Raw genomic sequence first — 14,136 nt, 5'->3', positions numbered from 1 at the left:
GGGGGGGGGGGGGTTCTATGAGAACGAAAGTGATATCTAAAAAAGACCATGACCCCTATATATATATTATTTATGGACTGTCAAAGTAGAGAATAAGTGAACAGGGATGCCTAGCAATTTCAGACCCCCTGCGTGTCCTGCCAAGCTGCCAAAAACCTACCAACCCTCCAATCGCTAAACCCGCCACCACCTCCTCTTCTGGCTGGTTAGCGGACCCCAATGCCCCTTGTCGAAGCCAAAGCGGGACCCATGCTAAAATACTCCCCCCCCCCCCCCCCCCCCCCCCCCCCCCCCCCCCCCCCCCCCCCCCCCCCCCCCCCCCCCCCCCCCCCCCCCCCCCCCCCCCCCCCCCCCCCCTAAGGGCCCGGGTTAGCGTTCACTATGGCATCCCACCAATTGTGAGAGTGCTAGGTCTTAGATAATTAATTACCAAACACTATTTGCATTGGGGGGGGGGGGGGTTCTATGAGAACGAAAGTGTATCTAAAAAAGACCATGACCCCTATATATATATTATTTATGGACTGTCAAAGTAGAGAATAAGTGAACAGGGATGCCTAGCAATTTCAGACCCCCTGCGTGTCCTGCCAAGCTGCCAAAAACCTACCAACCCTCCAATCGCTAAACCCGCCACCACCTCCTCTTCTGGCTGGTTAGCGGACCCAATGCCCCTTGTCGAAGCCAAAGCGGGACCCATGCTAAAATACTCCCCACCCACCCACCACCCACCACCCCACCCCCGCCGCCTCCTCGGTTGTGCCTTTTCAAATTCATTTTTTGACAAACGATCCTAAGCTCGTTTTCAAAAAGCCCACTAAAAATTCCTGACTTGCTTAATTGACCTAACCCCTAATCTAACTTCCAATCCAACCCCTGACTCAGTCCCCATCATATATTTTGCCCGTTTTTGTGATATGTTTCACAAATCTTGATTAATGAGACCGTCTCATGACTTACTTTTTAAATAATTATTATACATTTTATCTCTTTTCGGGATTCTTGAATTCAATTTTTTTTCTTTTTCCATTTAAGCACATGAAGACCTACTTTGGCTTTTGGGGTCTCCTTAAAACGCACACATAAAAAAGGGAAAAAAGGACCAGAGAACTATTGCTGCTCTCCCTTTACTACACACTTAAAGGGCCCTCTGTTCTGGTCCTCTTCAATTTTCTTTCTTCTTTGATCAACTTTTTTCCAGGGAGAGACAGGGAAAAAGAAGAGAGCTTTGTTCTTGGACAAAACTCAGCAGCCATGTCTCTGGGCTATGCAGAGAAGCTTTCTTACATAGAAGATGTGGGCAGCGTTGGAATGACTGAGTATTACGACCCAACCCATGTTCTGGAGGAGAAAGTGAGATTCACATTCTTTCTCTTTCTCCCTTCCGTTTTTTTCTTGAATGCCCTTAATTGCTTTCCTCTCTTCTTTTCCTGCTCTGTTGATTTTGAGTAACTGCAACTACTTAAGCGAATTAGTTAGGTTTATATGATGAATCACTTGTGGAGTTGGGGAATTGTTTCTTGGGGAAGCCGGAGTGTGCTGGGTGCTCTGTGTTGTACGGTTTAGTTCTCTGATTAGATCTGCGATAGACGGTGGCATTATTGATCGCTGCAATGCTTGGGGGAATTCTAGTCATATTACTCCGTGTTTGATAGGGAATCATGAAAGGTAATGTTGTTCTAGGAGGATTTTTGGAACTTCAGTTGGTTGAACAAGAACAGGCATTGGGGTTTTCTAAAAGTATTTTTGCAACAGATAATTAGTTCCTTATGGGGAATTTGTCAAGAGCAGATAACCATCTGCTTTTTGTGCAGTTGAAGAGCTTGGTGGAGGAAGTTTGCAAAACCTAAGAACTTTCACATTTTATGGTATCCAAAGGAGAATGCATAATTGGTTCTCCTCCTAAATCTTTCACTCAGATCGTCTTGTTTCAGTCGACCCTATTGCTTTTTCTAATGTACTTGAAGGACATCCTGCATTTGCTGAAAGTTTGCAATTCTGTTGTAACTTGGGCAAATGAAGGGTACTGCAATTGTGTTGTAACTTGGTATATGATGTTCATTTGAACTCATTGCTCTTGCTAAAACAGTAGTTAACTCCCTGTATCTTCCTAGAAATTTTGGTGAGGAATAAGTAAAATAACCGGAAAGATGGCTGCAATGTGTTGATCATATTCTTCTTTTGAAGGAAAATAATATATTGAGATATAAATTATTGCATTCTCATCAATAGAAAAGTTGAAACTCCTTGTGAAATAGATAATCTGATTACTTATAAAGAATACGATGAGAGGAGTTGCTCAGCAGCTCTCTATTGCTGTGACTGTAATTGGTCTTTTTTGTTTTGAGATTGCAGGTTGAGAGACTTGCCTTGATGATTAAAAAGGTGACTTTCTTGCAATGATTTAGTATGTTGTGTGTTTCCTTTCATGTTCTGAACCCCTTCTATTAATTATCTTCCACTCAAAGTTTGTTCTGGTTTTTTTGTGCAGAGTAAGCATTTAGTGGTTTTCACTGGGGCAGGAATATCCACTTCGTGTGGTATACCTGACTTTCGTGGCCCCAAGGGTATCTGGACCCTTCAGGTAATTATGCATTTATGTTAACTGTTTCTAGGAGTTCGAGGCTCCCTGTTTTTACTAGAGCATGTCACTCTACATTACATAACTGCTTCTAGTCTATTTAATCCTATCAAAAAAAAAAAAACTAAAAAAATTGAAGAATTGCTTTCCATGGTCACTCTCCAATGTTTATAAATTCTGCCTTGTGGTTGGCGAGGGAAATATTGTCATTGGAATGAGGAAGATACATAACAATTATGATGTTTCACTTGATTGGAATGGAACTTTTATCTTGAATAAGCTTTATTTTATTCACAGAAATCATAGTAGTCAACTGAGAGTGCATAGATTTATTGGAATTCCATTTGTATATTGTTTTCTCATCATTTTTTTGGAATTTGGATGCATGTGACTTGTATGCCTATTAGACTAATTTGAGACAGTGCATTCCAGTGTTGCCTGTTAAGACGCAAGTATTTCGTCTGTGTTGCTTGTTCCGAGTATAATGTCCATTTCATTTGACTTCTAGAAAGAAGGCAAAGCCTTGCCAGAGGCATCATTGCCTTTTCACCGTGCAATGCCAAGCTCGACACATATGGCCTTGGTTGAACTAGAGAAGGCTGGCATTCTAAAGTTTCTTATTAGCCAGGTGGGTTGGTGACTTGGTGTTCTTCTATAGGTCACATCTTACTCCAGCCCTTATCATGATTAGATTCATCTTTTTTTGTTAACTTGATATGTTGTTGCTTTGCTTATTGAAATTTTAGAATATTGATGGCCTCCATCTCCGATCTGGTATTCCAAGGGAGAAACTTTCTGAGTTGCATGGAGATTCGTTCATGGAAATATGTCCTTCTTGTGGAGTTGAGTAAGGCTTAATATTTATTTGCAATTTCTGTCCTTATAATTAGCATGTTGTTCTAGGTTGTGTGACTCTTTATTTTTTAATGATCTTTTACTAATTTGGTTATGCATTTTTCATTGCTCTCGTGCTTGTACTTTGATACCACATGCTCATCACTCCTCGGAATTTATTCAATGAATTTGACATCTAAAGGTATATGAGAGACTTTGAAGTAGAAACTATTGGACTGAAGGAGACAGCACGAAATTGTACAAACACAGACTGTGGTGCCAGGCTTAGAGACACTGTTCTTGATTGGGAGGTAATGACAATATATTTTTTTCAAGCTTAAGCAACTCTGCAGAGAGTAAAAGCTTCCCTCAAACCTCCTACACTTTTGTTACTTTTGTAATAAATAGGAGTGTGTTTTATTTAATCTCCTATCAAAATTTGTGGTTTTGTATTGGAACTCTATTTCTTTTATGAGTGGATACCGTCTTGTACCCTTTAGTAACTCTGCTTTAGATGTTAGGTTCACTTAATAATTCATGAATATTTGCATTCCATGGAAATCCTTACTTCCACCTCCAATGAGGAAAATTATGTGTTTTTTTTTTTAGTAAGGAAAATTATATGTTTTTTTTTTTCATAATGAAAAAAAAAAGGTGAGAGAAGTTGTTTTACGAACAGCTAATTTGGCTTCTCATTATACTAGACTGTCTTTTCAAATCTTAAGCATCTTGAAAAAGAAAATAATGTAGAATGTATTGCTAGTATTTAGTACATGAGGATTAGATTACTTGAATAGATTACATTCTTCTTGTAGTAATCCATATATTTTCTTTAACTGTTCTTTTACAGTCCTCTTTAAGTAGGAAATGGACCATACCATGCGTATGGACAAGTACTGGGCAGCACTTCAAACTTCTGATTTAGGCATACCTTTAGTTTGGTGTAGATTAGTGCATTCAAATATCCAACAGATTATATATAAAGGGTTTACAGTTTGTGCTGTTACAATGGATTAACAAAGTGTTCCTCTGGCATCCAGTAAATGGCACATGAAATTAAAGTAGTTAATTGATCTAGTTTATTTTTCTTCTCTGTTATTAGAGAAACGACCATTTTGCTGCTCTTTTTTGACGAATCACCATTCAGCGTGCTATCCCATTGTTAATACTCTTTCCACCTACCTCTCTCTCTCTCTAACAGGATGCCTTGCCACCAAAGGAGATGAATCCAGCAGAGAGACATTGCAAAATGGCTGATGTAGTGTTATGTTTAGGTACAAGGTAATGCACAAGTATCTTTCATTTTCTTGATGCGGTTTCCCATGCTTTCCCCTCCTTTCTGGTATGCAGTTTCCCATGCTTTCATTTTCTCACATCTACCCCATTGTCGATATTCTGTTTTTGCTGCCTTATTTACTTATTTATGATTTTCTTGCAAAAATGACAATTTTAGTTCCATTGCTATCTAATCAAGCTGATACATGGCTAGTACTTTGTAACACTTGACTGGAACATAAACCTACTACTTCCTTAGGATTGCTCTGTCGAAAGATATCATAAATTGTAACATCTTTTGACTGTTTAGTTTTGTATTTCTGTAATCTTAAATACTCATGACTCTTGCTACCATTGCAGTTTGCAGATAACACCTGCATGTAATTTGCCTCTTAAATGTCTCCCGAATGGAGGGAAAATTGTAATAGTAAATCTTCAGGTACATCCATTATTGTTCCATTGCTATTTACAGCTTCTCTTGACTATCTCTTCCTCCCTCTCTCTCTCTCTCTCTCTCTCCAATGCACACACAAACACATTGAAGATAATTTAGACATTTGCCATTCTGCCTAAAATCTAGCACTGTGAAAAACCAATGCATATCTATATGCCCTTTATGACTGAGAAAACCTTGTAGGGATTCCACTGGTTTATTTGTGACACGAGACATCAAATTTAAGATGTACAGAGCGTATACTGTTTACTTGACTGTATGCTTTCACCTAAAATGCAGATTTAATAAGCTGACAGGGTTAAATCTGATCTTCAATACTCATAAGAAGCACTGATTCATTCTTCTTATTTCTTAAAATGAAATACAAAGCAGCTTTGGATAGTACTTTGCTCATGTTTGTAACCTAGAACTTTGCATATGGTCAAACGCAAGAGTGCCAACAAAGTGAAGTTTGCGAAATGGGTGAAATTCCCAGCAGTCACGTGAAGTTAATAAAATCCCATGTTCAATATGTTCCACAATACTCTAATCAAAAGATATTAAAATTTTCTATTTTGTTTCAAATTCTAAGCTATCTATCGAATATAAATGCTTTTATGCATTTATATAGGTTCTTATGACCACCCCTTTATTTTACAGAAAACCCCAAAGGACAAGAAAGCTAGTTTGGTAATTCATGGGTTTGTAGATAAGGTATCATAGTTCTCATTATTCTGTTCGTTCTCTACAACTCTGATTCTGGTGTTTGCTATCAGAATATTCTTATATTAAAGAAAAATTTTCATTGTCATGGAAAATCTCTCTCTCTCTCTCTGTCTCTCTCTCTATCTCTCTCATAATGTGATTTTGGTTCCCGCTTTATATTGAAATGCACGGATTTTCTTAAGAGCTGAAGCAGTATAGTATTTATTAAGCCTCAGGAGTTTCACAAAGTATGATCATGAACAGGTAATTGCAGGGGTCATGGACTTTCTTAATCTCCGAATCCCACCTTTTATTAGAATTGATCTTTTCCAGACTATTTTCACTCAGGCTCTAAGTCTAGGTAATGTTCCTTGATTTGTATTTGTCTTCGGTCTTGTCAACGTACTAAGTAAATGCTATATTCACTCAAGATGAAGGTTGTAAAAGTTCAATTCTTTCTTATCTGATTTCCATTTCCACATATTCTGTGATACACTGATTGCAGAACGTTTACTCATAGGTTAGGATTGATTTGCTTCTTTCTCATAGTAGGTTTACTTGTTTGTCTTGTAGATAAAAAATATGTTAACTGGACACTCAAGTTAGCAAGCATCCATGGAAAAAAAGCCCCATTGCCTTTTATCAAATCCGTGGAGGTAAGTTTTTTGCTGTATGGTTTTTACTTCCCCTGTGCTTCTTTATCTCATTTACTGGGAATTTCTTTTATCTCCACCCGATGAGCAACCTGACCGTTTCTATCGAGACTGTTTTCATTCACATATAAGCCTAGCTAGTCAGTAAAGAGACTTCATTTATGGTAACAGTCACGTGTTTGCTCATTGTCACGCACGCCACATTGTCCATCTTGTTTTACTTGAGGCTAACATTTTTTGCTGCATTTGGAATGGTATTCTAGGTTTCCTTCTCTGAAAGTCAAAACATGAAAACGGCTATTCTACATAAGGAACCTCTTCATCTTAAAAGGTAGCTTTACGTCTTTTCTGGTGTAAAAATGTGTGACATCTTGATGGATGGTTGCTGTGTAGTCAGCAAACCAAAATAAAATCCAGAAAGATCTTTATAGAATTATGTCAGCAACCAAAATATAATCCCAGTTCTACAATTCTCTTTTTTTTGGGTGACGAGAGAAACTCGCAACCACTACTTGAGGGTGTACACTGGATAAATCCCGTGATCCTAGCCGGAAAAGGACTACAAGAAGGTAAACCAGCCTAGGTTGCCATAGCAGACCGGTTCAAACAAAAAAGGCCAATAGGCCACTCCCGTTAGGAGTCGAACTTGTAACCCCCTTGTGGTTTCCAAGTCAACAACTTGACCAATTTGGTTGGAGTTGCCCCAGCTACAATTTTATCTTGAAATGAAAGAACAAAAGTCGGGAAATGTTAGAACTTGATGGCAATTTCATGGTTTGGGAATATGATATTTTGTATAATCCTCAGAAGGCACTCAGTTCGGGTCTCAAACTAATAAGTTTAAAGGTTCATCGTCGTTGGAACTGATATGACCATATAGGAAACTAGCAAACACAACGCAAACCTTGCTGTGCTTTCAAGTTTGTTCTTTTAAATTATGTTACCTTCATTGAAGTTATGTTTCTTGTCAGGAGGACGGTAAAGACAGCGAACCCTTTTCACATCATCATGAAACTGAACTTCAGCGAGGGTTGCAAATGCGTCTCTGCTGAAATCAAGATTCCTGTTGATTTTATGGTCGGCGGTTATTACCTTTAATGCATGATTTTGAAGCATTTTTATCAGTTGAGCTGATGGGGTTTGAATGACAGGTTTCTGTAAACAACTTCAAGGAAGACAACAATGTGATCTTCGACAAGCTAAGGGAAGAAGCCATTGCCGACCCAAGCTGTGGACAGACTGCACTCATCGAGAGAGAGACGATCATGGTCCCCAAAACCGAGGTGCTCGTCCATGCCATTGTAACCAACATAGTGAAATTTGAAACAACAGCTCAGGGTTCAAGTAATGGGTTGAAGAGGAAACATGGATGCAGCAGTATCAATGGCACCATCCCATCTCGGAAGCGATCAAATGGCCGGAAACCCAGAATAATGCTACTTAGAAAATAGAAGGGTCATGGCAGTGTAATATTTGCAGCAGGGATAATGTAAATATTGTTAGTGACAGACAGTTGATACTTCTCACTGGAAAAATGTCAATATGATGTAGGGACTGAGTGAATTTTGATAGATCAGGCACACTCGGTCTGGCATATTAAAGGAAGCTGGAATTAGAAACACCATTATTGTATATTCTCTTCAATCATTCTTCTCTTCTAGTCTACTAGATTCAAAAGCTACTGAATTAGAGCAAGATTTCAGTCAAAATTGATCCAAAATAGCATTAGAACAGAATTGATTTTTATTGATACACAGTGGCTTTCTTGTCATTTGTTAATGGACAGAGTATATATTAATTGAATTTATCATCATATATATAGCAAGGGGTTTGACAACTTAATGAACAGAGGAGGAACCAACTCAATTTTGCACCTCCTGGTAGAGACTCTGCTGCTTTATATAATCAATCACCTCATCTGCAGTCAGATATTTGATTGACAACCCTTTCAATATGCAATCCCTGAAAATCAAAAAATAATAAATAAAAAGAAATATGTGAGTTATTCTGCAACAAATCCAACAAGATTACTTTACTTTAAGTCTTCAGCCAGGATTCGATTAGTGATGCCAAATAAGCTTACCTCAATCCTGTCGAACTGATCCCATTTGGCACTACCTCATCCACAACTTTGATGTTGGTCTGCCAAGTGCATGTTACGATGTCAGTGATGCCTAACTAGCTTACTCATTTTTTTGCTATTTTACCTCTTCTCTTTCTTTATCCCCTCTAGGGTGACAGAAACTGAATTTAAATGCGAGTATTTAACATCAAGGCTTCATTTACTGGGAAAGAAAATTAGTTTAGGGCGTAAAAGTTTTCTCCTCTAAAAGCTTATCTTAGTGTTTTGTTTTGTTACTACTCAACACAAGTATTTAACATATACGCTTTCTTACATTATATGCATTTAAGATGTCATCCTTAGCAATAATCTTCTCGACATCCTGACAATCTCTGCGAACACAGACCAAGCCAAAGTCCCTACAAATTGTCCTGACCTGGAAAGTCAATAGACAACATGTAATATGCTTTTGCCTTATATTTCTTGAAATAGCATATGGGATTTGTATGATGATGTGTCAAGACAAACCCTGCTAAATGAACTTACTTGCTCAGGAATCCAAACCCCTGGTGTGCTTAAAGATTCTAGCAAATCGGAACCACATAAGAGCATGACCTTGAGGGAATCTGCATATAACAATCAGGTGGAGAAATAATAATCATAACAACAATAAATAATGCTATCAGAAAATTCAAAAATATCAACAAACTAACAAAAGAGTAGCATGATTAGTATAAAGAAATCTAGACCAACAAAGAGGATATATAGAGGCCAAATTTGTCGGTCCAAAACACAAAACCCACCCAAGGTCTGCAAAGTTGGAAATGGGGAGGCCAATACTTATATGGAAAAATAAACTAAAAAGTGAAGAATTAGCATCATGTCGATTTTATTTTTTCTGCTTTATTCTTTTTTCTGTAACTTAATACAGTCCAGAACCTACCACTTGATGCCAATCCACTGTCCAGTAAAGAGGTCTTGATTCTAGACAAAACTGTCAATGAGCGCTGATAGGTAACCTGACTTGCCTATAAGATCAATCATAAATTATTATAGCACCAGGTCTTAGCACAAAGTTATTAACATGATAAACAGAATAAACATGATTAACAGTATCCTACATAAAATGGAAGGCTTTAGGATAGAGACAGAAAGAAAGGTGTGCACACCTCCCACGGATCAACCATCACAAAGTCTGAGCTCTTACAAGCCAGATGACACATTGCAATACGATGCTTGGCAGATATAAGACCCTATAAAAAACAAAAGGAAAAGAACCTTGAGATATATTGCTTTATTTGATCATTTACAGCAGTCATAAAGCAAGGCATGTGTAATGAGGAAAATGTAGATCTCAAAACATCTAACTAAAGGCAAATAATGAAGTAATGAACAACAAAGAGCAAATATTGATTATTGAGAGTAAGCATATTGCATAGTTACCAAAAGAGTTCTACAGTAGTTATTAACATTTTTTTTTAATAACTATATTCAGATATATGTGTGTATCTATGTATGTACATGCGTGCTGAAATAATTATAAACACACTATCCTAACTTGGATATATACACCAAGAAGGGCATGCATTTCATTTTCCAAAAACCATGTTAGTTTGGCTTTGAAAAATGGCTACAACAGTTTTTTCTAGTTGTAGCTTGTCATATGACCGGATGACAATGTTGCATATGAAAATTGTTTATAAGAAAAAAAAAAATCCTAAACATGTTGAATACCTAGTTGTATGCTTATGTACCTTTTTCTTATATGCATCATTCACCGGTGACATGTAACCTCCAATTACACAAAATCCTTGTGAATTCAATGCATCTCTTGCCAGCTCTGGCCACAGAACAATTAAATTGGTATACATTTAGAGAGAATGATTGAAAATATAATCTGATACACACCCAAAATCAGGCAAATCAGAATACATAAGGAAATGCTTAACACAAGGGATTTGACAAGAATAAAATCAAAGGCACAATCATATCAACAATATCTCCTTTTCCATAATTATTTATTTCCTAGCACTATAAATTAGAACCTCTTCTAAACCTCTAGAAGAGGTTCTAATTTATAGTGCTAGGAAATAAATAATTATGGAAAAGGAGATATTGTTGATATGATTGTGCCTTTGATTTTATTCTTGTCAAATCCCTTGTGTTAAGCATTTCCTTATGTATTCTGATTTGCCTGATTTTGGGTGTGTATCATAATCCCAGTGCAATTTTTTAGGCTGATAGCAGGGAATAATGATTCATGCATCATCTTCCTATAACATACAACAAGACAAAGATGATTGTCCATCCCCAGAATATCTCCAAAAGATGTGGAATAAGTGAGAAACATTTAGAAAGAAACACGATTGTAGATAATCTTAGTGCAATTTTACAAGGTTGAGGGCAGAGAAAAATAAGTCAAGCAGCAGGTTCCCTTTAGATAGAGTACAAGTGTACAATAATGACTCTCCTCCATCATCTTCCCAGAAAAATTGCAATAGTGAAAAAATCAATTGAGATCAAGACATTATTTACCAAAACAACGCAAATGCATATAAGTAGGAGGGTTGAAACTTCCAGTTGACACAAGAACTACATATGTTATTTTCCTACGAGAGAGAAAGAGAACGTTAGGATGAGGCAGAAGGTTAGTTATAAAAGGAACAAAAGGTAAAAGATAGCCTTCTTTAATAGACTTAATGACTTTTTCTCATAGTAGCCTCTCTTTCCATTTGGATACACACACTAAAAATATTTATCTTCCCCCACATACACAGTGCAAACAAACAGTAGGAGGCAAAATATTCTTAATTATGAAAAACTTGGTAAATTGTTTCCATCATAAATCTATGTTTCACCAACAACAATTTAGAGAAGGACCATGAGTATTGAAAGAATGAAGGAATGCAGGTTTTAAAAAAGGAGAGAGAAGAACTAATTGCAATACCTCAAGGAAAGAACATATATTTTACTTCAGCTTCTCCTATTTTTCCTTTTAATGATATGTAGCTATTTAAGTAAAATAAATGGCGTTTCTTTATTTTGAAAGGACCCAAGAAGGTGAGTAGATTTTCTTAATCCCCTATTGACCCTTAAAAGGGACATAAACTTGAAGAAATGGAGGACCAGGAAGAGAAGAAGAAGAAGAAGAAGAAGAAGAAGAAGATAACATTATACTAGTAAACAAGCCTAATTTTATTATGCAAAATGGAAGAATAATAATAAGGTGAAAGGAAAAGGAGCAGAAATTTCTAATTTCTCTTGGTTGAAAAAGGAAAAGGGAATGAGAAAACAATCTTCCAACCTATCAAATATATTCCTCTCCAAAAATGAAAGAAAAGGAAAGATTGGGCTGATTGGCCATTCATTTCATAACATACACCATACAAATGACTTAAATCATCTCTACTTCTCAATACATGCATCATCTCCATTTCACACCTCTTATTTCTACTTATCTTCTCATTCAGCCACAAATTTTCTTATTCATTTTCCTTTCCTTCACATTTTCATTCCCACTTTCTTTCTTCTCACCCTCGACCTATCCAAGCACAGCATAAAAGTTTTAAAAATGTAATCTTTCTATAATTAAACAAGCAAAACAAACATCTAGATCCAAAATGAGATACTTCCATAGTTTCAAATATCAACAAATAAAGGAAAACTAAAAAAACCTATGTAAAGAACAAATTATAACATACTCTGTTTTGGGAATTGGAGGGTTATGTTGCTGGATTAATCCTAAAGATAGTTTTTCCAGTGGCAAATCGATATCTGTATTACCTACAAAGTTGAAAAGAATTATGAGCTTGTTAAACTTATTCAAGTTCAAGAATCACACAATGCAAGAAGCTGCAAAAGCTTTTAAATTGTGAAACGAAACATAGCTTATCAAAAGTGATCGGAAAGTAAAAAAAAAAAAAAATTTAAAATCACAGAAATTCATGAAGGGGAGAGGAGAAGAGTGATTACTAGACATTGTTTCACGATGAACCCTCGGTGGATGTTTGAACTTTGACGAGGAGAGATTCGTATATATCGAGCCAGCAAATTTAGAACAAGGAAGAAGAAATCAGTGCGGGAATATTCCATGTTTTTGAATAAGCTTTTAAGTATTATTTTTGGTTTTCTTCTTAGCAGTTATCGTGGGGTTAGGTTCCGAAAAAGAAAATCGAATTTGGAATCTTCTTTTTTTTTTTTTTTCGTTTTTGTGAGGCCAAAAACAACGCATTCATTCGCAGCTTCAAAAAGATATCAGATGTTCAACCATGTACCTGATGAAATCCGACCCCTTCTCTGGGCTAACGCAATTCTGGGTCTGCGAACAAGCTAATGGTGGATTCAACTGTGACCTTCTGGCATCAATGGTGGGTTTGGACTGATATTCCCTGTAAAAAAAAAATAACATAATTATAATTATTCAATTACAAATCAAAACTAATTTAATATTTTAAAAATATATAACGCCAATTTAATTTGATATTGTTCATCGATATCATCATGTTTGATGTAGTGTTAAAAGCTAGGAGTTATCTCCCACCGGCTATGCCCTGTCTTTTACCCATTTCACCTTAGCGTTTACGAGAGCTCGCTTCTGAAAGTGGAAGTGTAGTTTTCTCTTGGTATTGCTCTCTTCAGCATTTTATCGAGCAGGTCGTGCGCATGTGGTCAATTTGCATTGCGTTGCACTGTGAGCGAGCTGAGGGAGGAGGCCAGAAACAAAGGTGAGTATGATCGACCAAAAGCTTGAGGCAGAGGCGGCGCCGGCGGTCGGACTTCGGAGGAGAGTCTGGCTCTGGCTTGCTTGCTACAGTCCTGCGGTCTGCGTGAAAAGATGATCCCAATAAATAATAAAATTACATCTAACACATAATCTTGGAGGTTGATCCAACAACCAATGATTTCCTAGAGCTAAAGTTCTCCGACCGGTTGTGCAAAAAAAAAAAAAAAAAGAAAGTTCTCCGGCCGGCAGCCTTAACTCCGGGCCGTAATTTATACAGTATATCAGGATTCAAAATGCAATTTGGATATTGGTTCAATATACAGGCTTCATAAAATACATAATTTAAATCCATTCACAAAATTATATAGCTAAGAACATATAAACAAATACAATACACATATACAAACACGATATATTAAAATAAGTACATGCAATTAATTTATGTGTCTTTATTTATATAATTATGTACATTACGAATTTCAATTTCATAATGTGCATGTGTATTATGTTACGTGTTTATGTGTTCTCAGTGATATAATTATGTGCATTATGAACATGAATTTTGTATCTTATGAATTCTAATTCTGTATTGGATCAGGATTAAGATATATATTATAAAAACAAACCAAAATCAACAATGGGCATTTGGTCTAGTGGTATGATTCTCGCTTAGGGTGCGAGAGGTCCCGAGTTCAATTCTCGGAATGCCCCAAAAGTTCTTTTCTTTAATAGTAGATCGATGATTATATAAATGTTATTAAAGAAAACACCGCATCACAACATATGTGGGCATTTGGTCTAGTGGTATGATTCTCGCTTTGGGTGCGAGAGGTCCCGAGTTCGATTCTCGGAATGCCCCCTTTTTACCCATAC

At 36.9% G+C, this 14,136-nt stretch overlaps 2 protein-coding genes and 2 non-coding genes across 7 annotated transcripts; 3 read left to right on the top strand and 1 right to left on the bottom strand.

The window, feature by feature from the left end:
- The first annotated feature begins 1,103 nt into the window (after positions 1–1,103).
- LOC116022272 (NAD-dependent protein deacetylase SRT1) lies at positions 1,104–8,159 on the top strand. 2 transcript variants are annotated; one of them, XM_031262902.1, is made up of 14 exons: positions 1,105–1,350; positions 2,353–2,382; positions 2,489–2,581; positions 3,087–3,206; positions 3,325–3,425; positions 3,615–3,723; positions 4,614–4,693; positions 5,048–5,126; positions 5,781–5,834; positions 6,090–6,186; positions 6,399–6,481; positions 6,742–6,809; positions 7,450–7,555; positions 7,630–8,159. In XM_031262902.1, the coding sequence occupies exons 1-14, from the start codon at positions 1,252–1,254 to the stop codon at positions 7,927–7,929; spliced, it is 1,419 nt and encodes a 472-aa protein (XP_031118762.1). In that variant the 5' UTR covers positions 1,105–1,251; the 3' UTR covers positions 7,930–8,159. The 2 variants fall into 2 exon arrangements, with proteins under 2 accessions (XP_031118763.1, XP_031118762.1); XM_031262903.1 differs by lacking the exon at positions 5,781–5,834 and having other exon boundaries at positions 1,104–1,350.
- A 39-nt stretch (positions 8,160–8,198) lies between these two features.
- On the bottom strand, positions 8,199–13,567 carry LOC116022273 (nicotinamide/nicotinic acid mononucleotide adenylyltransferase). Of its 3 annotated transcripts, none has more exons than XM_031262904.1 (12): positions 13,111–13,563; positions 12,815–12,928; positions 12,513–12,552; positions 12,242–12,323; positions 11,076–11,149; positions 10,295–10,380; positions 9,710–9,793; positions 9,484–9,568; positions 9,087–9,166; positions 8,875–8,976; positions 8,562–8,620; positions 8,199–8,440 (listed from the first exon to the last, which is right to left on the bottom strand). In XM_031262904.1, exons 3-12 carry the CDS (start codon positions 12,517–12,519, stop codon positions 8,341–8,343), a joined length of 759 nt encoding a protein of 252 aa, XP_031118764.1. In that variant the 5' UTR covers positions 12,520–12,552; positions 12,815–12,928; positions 13,111–13,563; the 3' UTR covers positions 8,199–8,340. The 3 variants fall into 3 exon arrangements, 2 of the variants coding, with proteins under 2 accessions (XP_031118764.1, XP_031118765.1); XR_004099167.1 differs by having other exon boundaries at positions 8,367–8,440; positions 8,562–8,705; positions 13,111–13,567; XM_031262905.1 differs by lacking the exons at positions 12,242–12,323; positions 12,513–12,552 and having other exon boundaries at positions 13,111–13,560.
- A 335-nt stretch (positions 13,568–13,902) lies between these two features.
- Positions 13,903–13,974, top strand: TRNAP-AGG. Its single transcript has one exon. It is a non-coding gene; the product is annotated as a tRNA-Pro (tRNA).
- Positions 13,975–14,050: 76 nt separating this feature from the next.
- Positions 14,051–14,122, top strand: TRNAP-UGG. Its single transcript has one exon. It is a non-coding gene; the product is annotated as a tRNA-Pro (tRNA).
- Positions 14,123–14,136: the final 14 nt, after the last annotated feature.

The sequence above is a fragment of the Ipomoea triloba genome, chromosome 6, assembly GCF_003576645.1.
Source record: "Ipomoea triloba cultivar NCNSP0323 chromosome 6, ASM357664v1".
Taxonomy (NCBI): Eukaryota; Viridiplantae; Streptophyta; class Magnoliopsida; order Solanales; family Convolvulaceae; genus Ipomoea; species Ipomoea triloba.
Note: the sequence above shows the minus strand (reverse complement) of the source record. Positions and strands in the feature narration are given on the sequence as shown.

Excerpts from the sequence above, each read along its gene's own strand:
- LOC116022272 (XM_031262902.1), top strand. The coding sequence starts at position 1,252 with ATGTCTCTGGGCTATGCAGAGAAGCTTTCTTACATAGAAGATGTGGGC. Across the intron at positions 1,351-2,352 it reads CCCATGTTCTGGAGGAGAAA|GTTGAGAGACTTGCCTTGAT; the intron begins GTGAGATTCACA and ends TTGAGATTGCAG. Across the intron at positions 4,694-5,047 it reads GTGTTATGTTTAGGTACAAG|TTTGCAGATAACACCTGCAT; the intron begins GTAATGCACAAG and ends CTACCATTGCAG.
- LOC116022273 (XM_031262904.1), bottom strand. Across the intron at positions 10,381-11,075 it reads TATGCATTTGCGTTGTTTTG|AGCTGGCAAGAGATGCATTG; the intron begins GTAAATAATGTC and ends TTCTGTGGCCAG. Across the intron at positions 9,167-9,483 it reads CAGTGGATTGGCATCAAGTG|ATTCCCTCAAGGTCATGCTC; the intron begins GTAGGTTCTGGA and ends TGTTATATGCAG.